Source organism: Agrilus planipennis, unplaced genomic scaffold, assembly GCF_000699045.2.
Source record: "Agrilus planipennis isolate EAB-ADULT unplaced genomic scaffold, Apla_2.0 scaffold168, whole genome shotgun sequence".
NCBI lineage: Eukaryota > Metazoa > Arthropoda > Insecta > Coleoptera > Buprestidae > Agrilus > Agrilus planipennis.
In genome coordinates, this window is record NW_020442443.1 from 645,212 (window position 1) to 647,067 (window position 1,856).

At 34.8% G+C, this 1,856-nt stretch overlaps 2 protein-coding genes across 2 annotated transcripts in view; one reads left to right on the forward strand and one right to left on the reverse strand.

Annotated features, from left to right (window-relative positions):
• LOC108740077 (nitric oxide synthase, salivary gland) overlaps positions 1–1,856 on the reverse strand; it is a 182,566-nt gene that overhangs the window by 156,326 nt on the left and 24,384 nt on the right. The gene's annotated exons all lie outside the window — the stretch shown is intronic.
• The window catches only part of LOC108740086 (uncharacterized protein C4orf22 homolog), a 25,845-nt gene that overhangs the window by 18,762 nt on the left and 5,227 nt on the right, over positions 1–1,856 (forward strand). The window contains exons 5-6 of the mRNA XM_025980370.1: positions 202–307; positions 354–445. Of these exons, the coding sequence (XP_025836155.1) occupies positions 202–307; positions 354–445 (198 nt within the window). The remainder of the gene's footprint in view (positions 1–201; positions 308–353; positions 446–1,856) is intronic.

Here is a 1,856-nt window from a genome sequence, read left to right on the forward strand (position 1 = left end):
CTATTCTTTCTAATACCTCTTCATTTCTAACCTTTTCTACCCCCGTTATCTGGTGTCGGAAGCCCTGACAGTTGTTTAAACTAAAATTAATATTAGGTGTAATAAACCAAATAAAATACTTCTGCTAATAAATGACTAGGTACAAAATCTTTATCAAATTATATAATAAATACTTAAAAATTCTTTATTATTTTGTTTCAGACAATTATTTTTGTAAGACATTATACAAAGAAAGGCTTCGAAATCTCCGGATACATAGACTACGCACAAAGACTGAAAACGGAAGACTGGAAACCCATTTTTAAAGGTAAGGTAGTTTTTTCGGATTACCAACTGCTAATAAAACATTACAGGAACTAAGAAAATTTGGCCGAAAGCCACGGACTTGGGCTATTACCACTGGCGAATTGGAAAAGTTGTTTCAAATGATTCTTTAAATTACAAGGTATGTAGAGAGTGCACTTTATGTATTTATTTACTAATTTTTTATTATATTTCTTCATCAAGTTATATAAATATCAAATAAAAACAACAAATGTGAATATCCCTTAATTGTTTCTTTTAAAACTTATGCATTTGTTGAAAATAACAACTGTCTACTCACATAAGAATAAATAAATGCAATCGTTAATTTAATTAGAACAGTATTAAAATTCTTTTCAAAGTATTATCAATGTCGTCTAGCTGTAGACTACCTGTAGGTGTGTACCGATACAAGACAAATTATTTGATAAGATGATAAAAGACAAAAAACTTTTGGGAGTTTCATTCCCACCAGCCACTACTGCTGGTGGACGGCCAGTCTTTCCGGACTACGCCGGAAGGTAGTGCGGAAGGCTCTTTTCATCCTCCTTTAAGGAATCGTGGGAATGGGTGGGTGGTGGTTCGGGTAAGAAAGATTAGTTGAACGAAATGAATACAGAGGAGAATGAAAGATTATCTGTGGAATATTATTCCCTAGCATTTACCTAAGTGATCCAAGGAAATCACAGAAAAACTTGGACCAAGGCAAACGGATCCGGAATCGAACTTGCGTTCTCCCGAATACTACACAATGGACTAAACCTCTAGGCCATGCCAGTCGGTTAGGACGATAATAAAACTATACCTTCACTTAGTCTTTTTATGCTAAGTTTCAATTGTTAAAAACACAAAGAACGTAAACCGATGCAGTTATTTCTAAATGTACGATTATATTGGAAATGCCACCTGCGAGCAGGACAGCGAGCAGTATGAAGCGTCGATAGGTAACTCTTATCGCGCGCAGAATGACGTAGGGCAAAGAAAAAGTTTTATAGTATAGTCGAAATAAGAAGGCAAAGTCCCCAATAAATAATGCACACTAAAGGCATATCGTTTTCCTCGTTCTTACAAACGGAAGATATTCTGTCTTTATTCTCTAGACATGCCTCCTCCACAGCGGCGTCGAGGCTTGTACCTACGTTTCATAAGAACCAATCGAATAGAATGAGACGATTGAAAACGTGCTTGTCTTGTCATTTCTACCTACATAAAATGGGCAAATTTACAGGGTCGGCTTAATTTAGTTGGTGTATTGGTGCGAATAGTCATCTCTCTACATATATCGTTTAGTTATTTTTTCGTTGTAACTATTGTTGTCATTGTTTTTGCTGTTGTTATTGTTGTTTTTATTTTTATTTTTTGTTGTTAACTTTCAACGAAATGGTCCGAGAAGTTTAAAATTCTCAGAGTAGAAAACTTGTTTCGAATGTTATTAATTATTTTCAAAAAAAGAAGGAAACTGAGGAGCTTGACGAATCAGTCTATAGAGATGGCATTAATAGACTGGAACACCGCTATGGGTTTTCATGTTCTAAAAACTTAGTAACTAATTT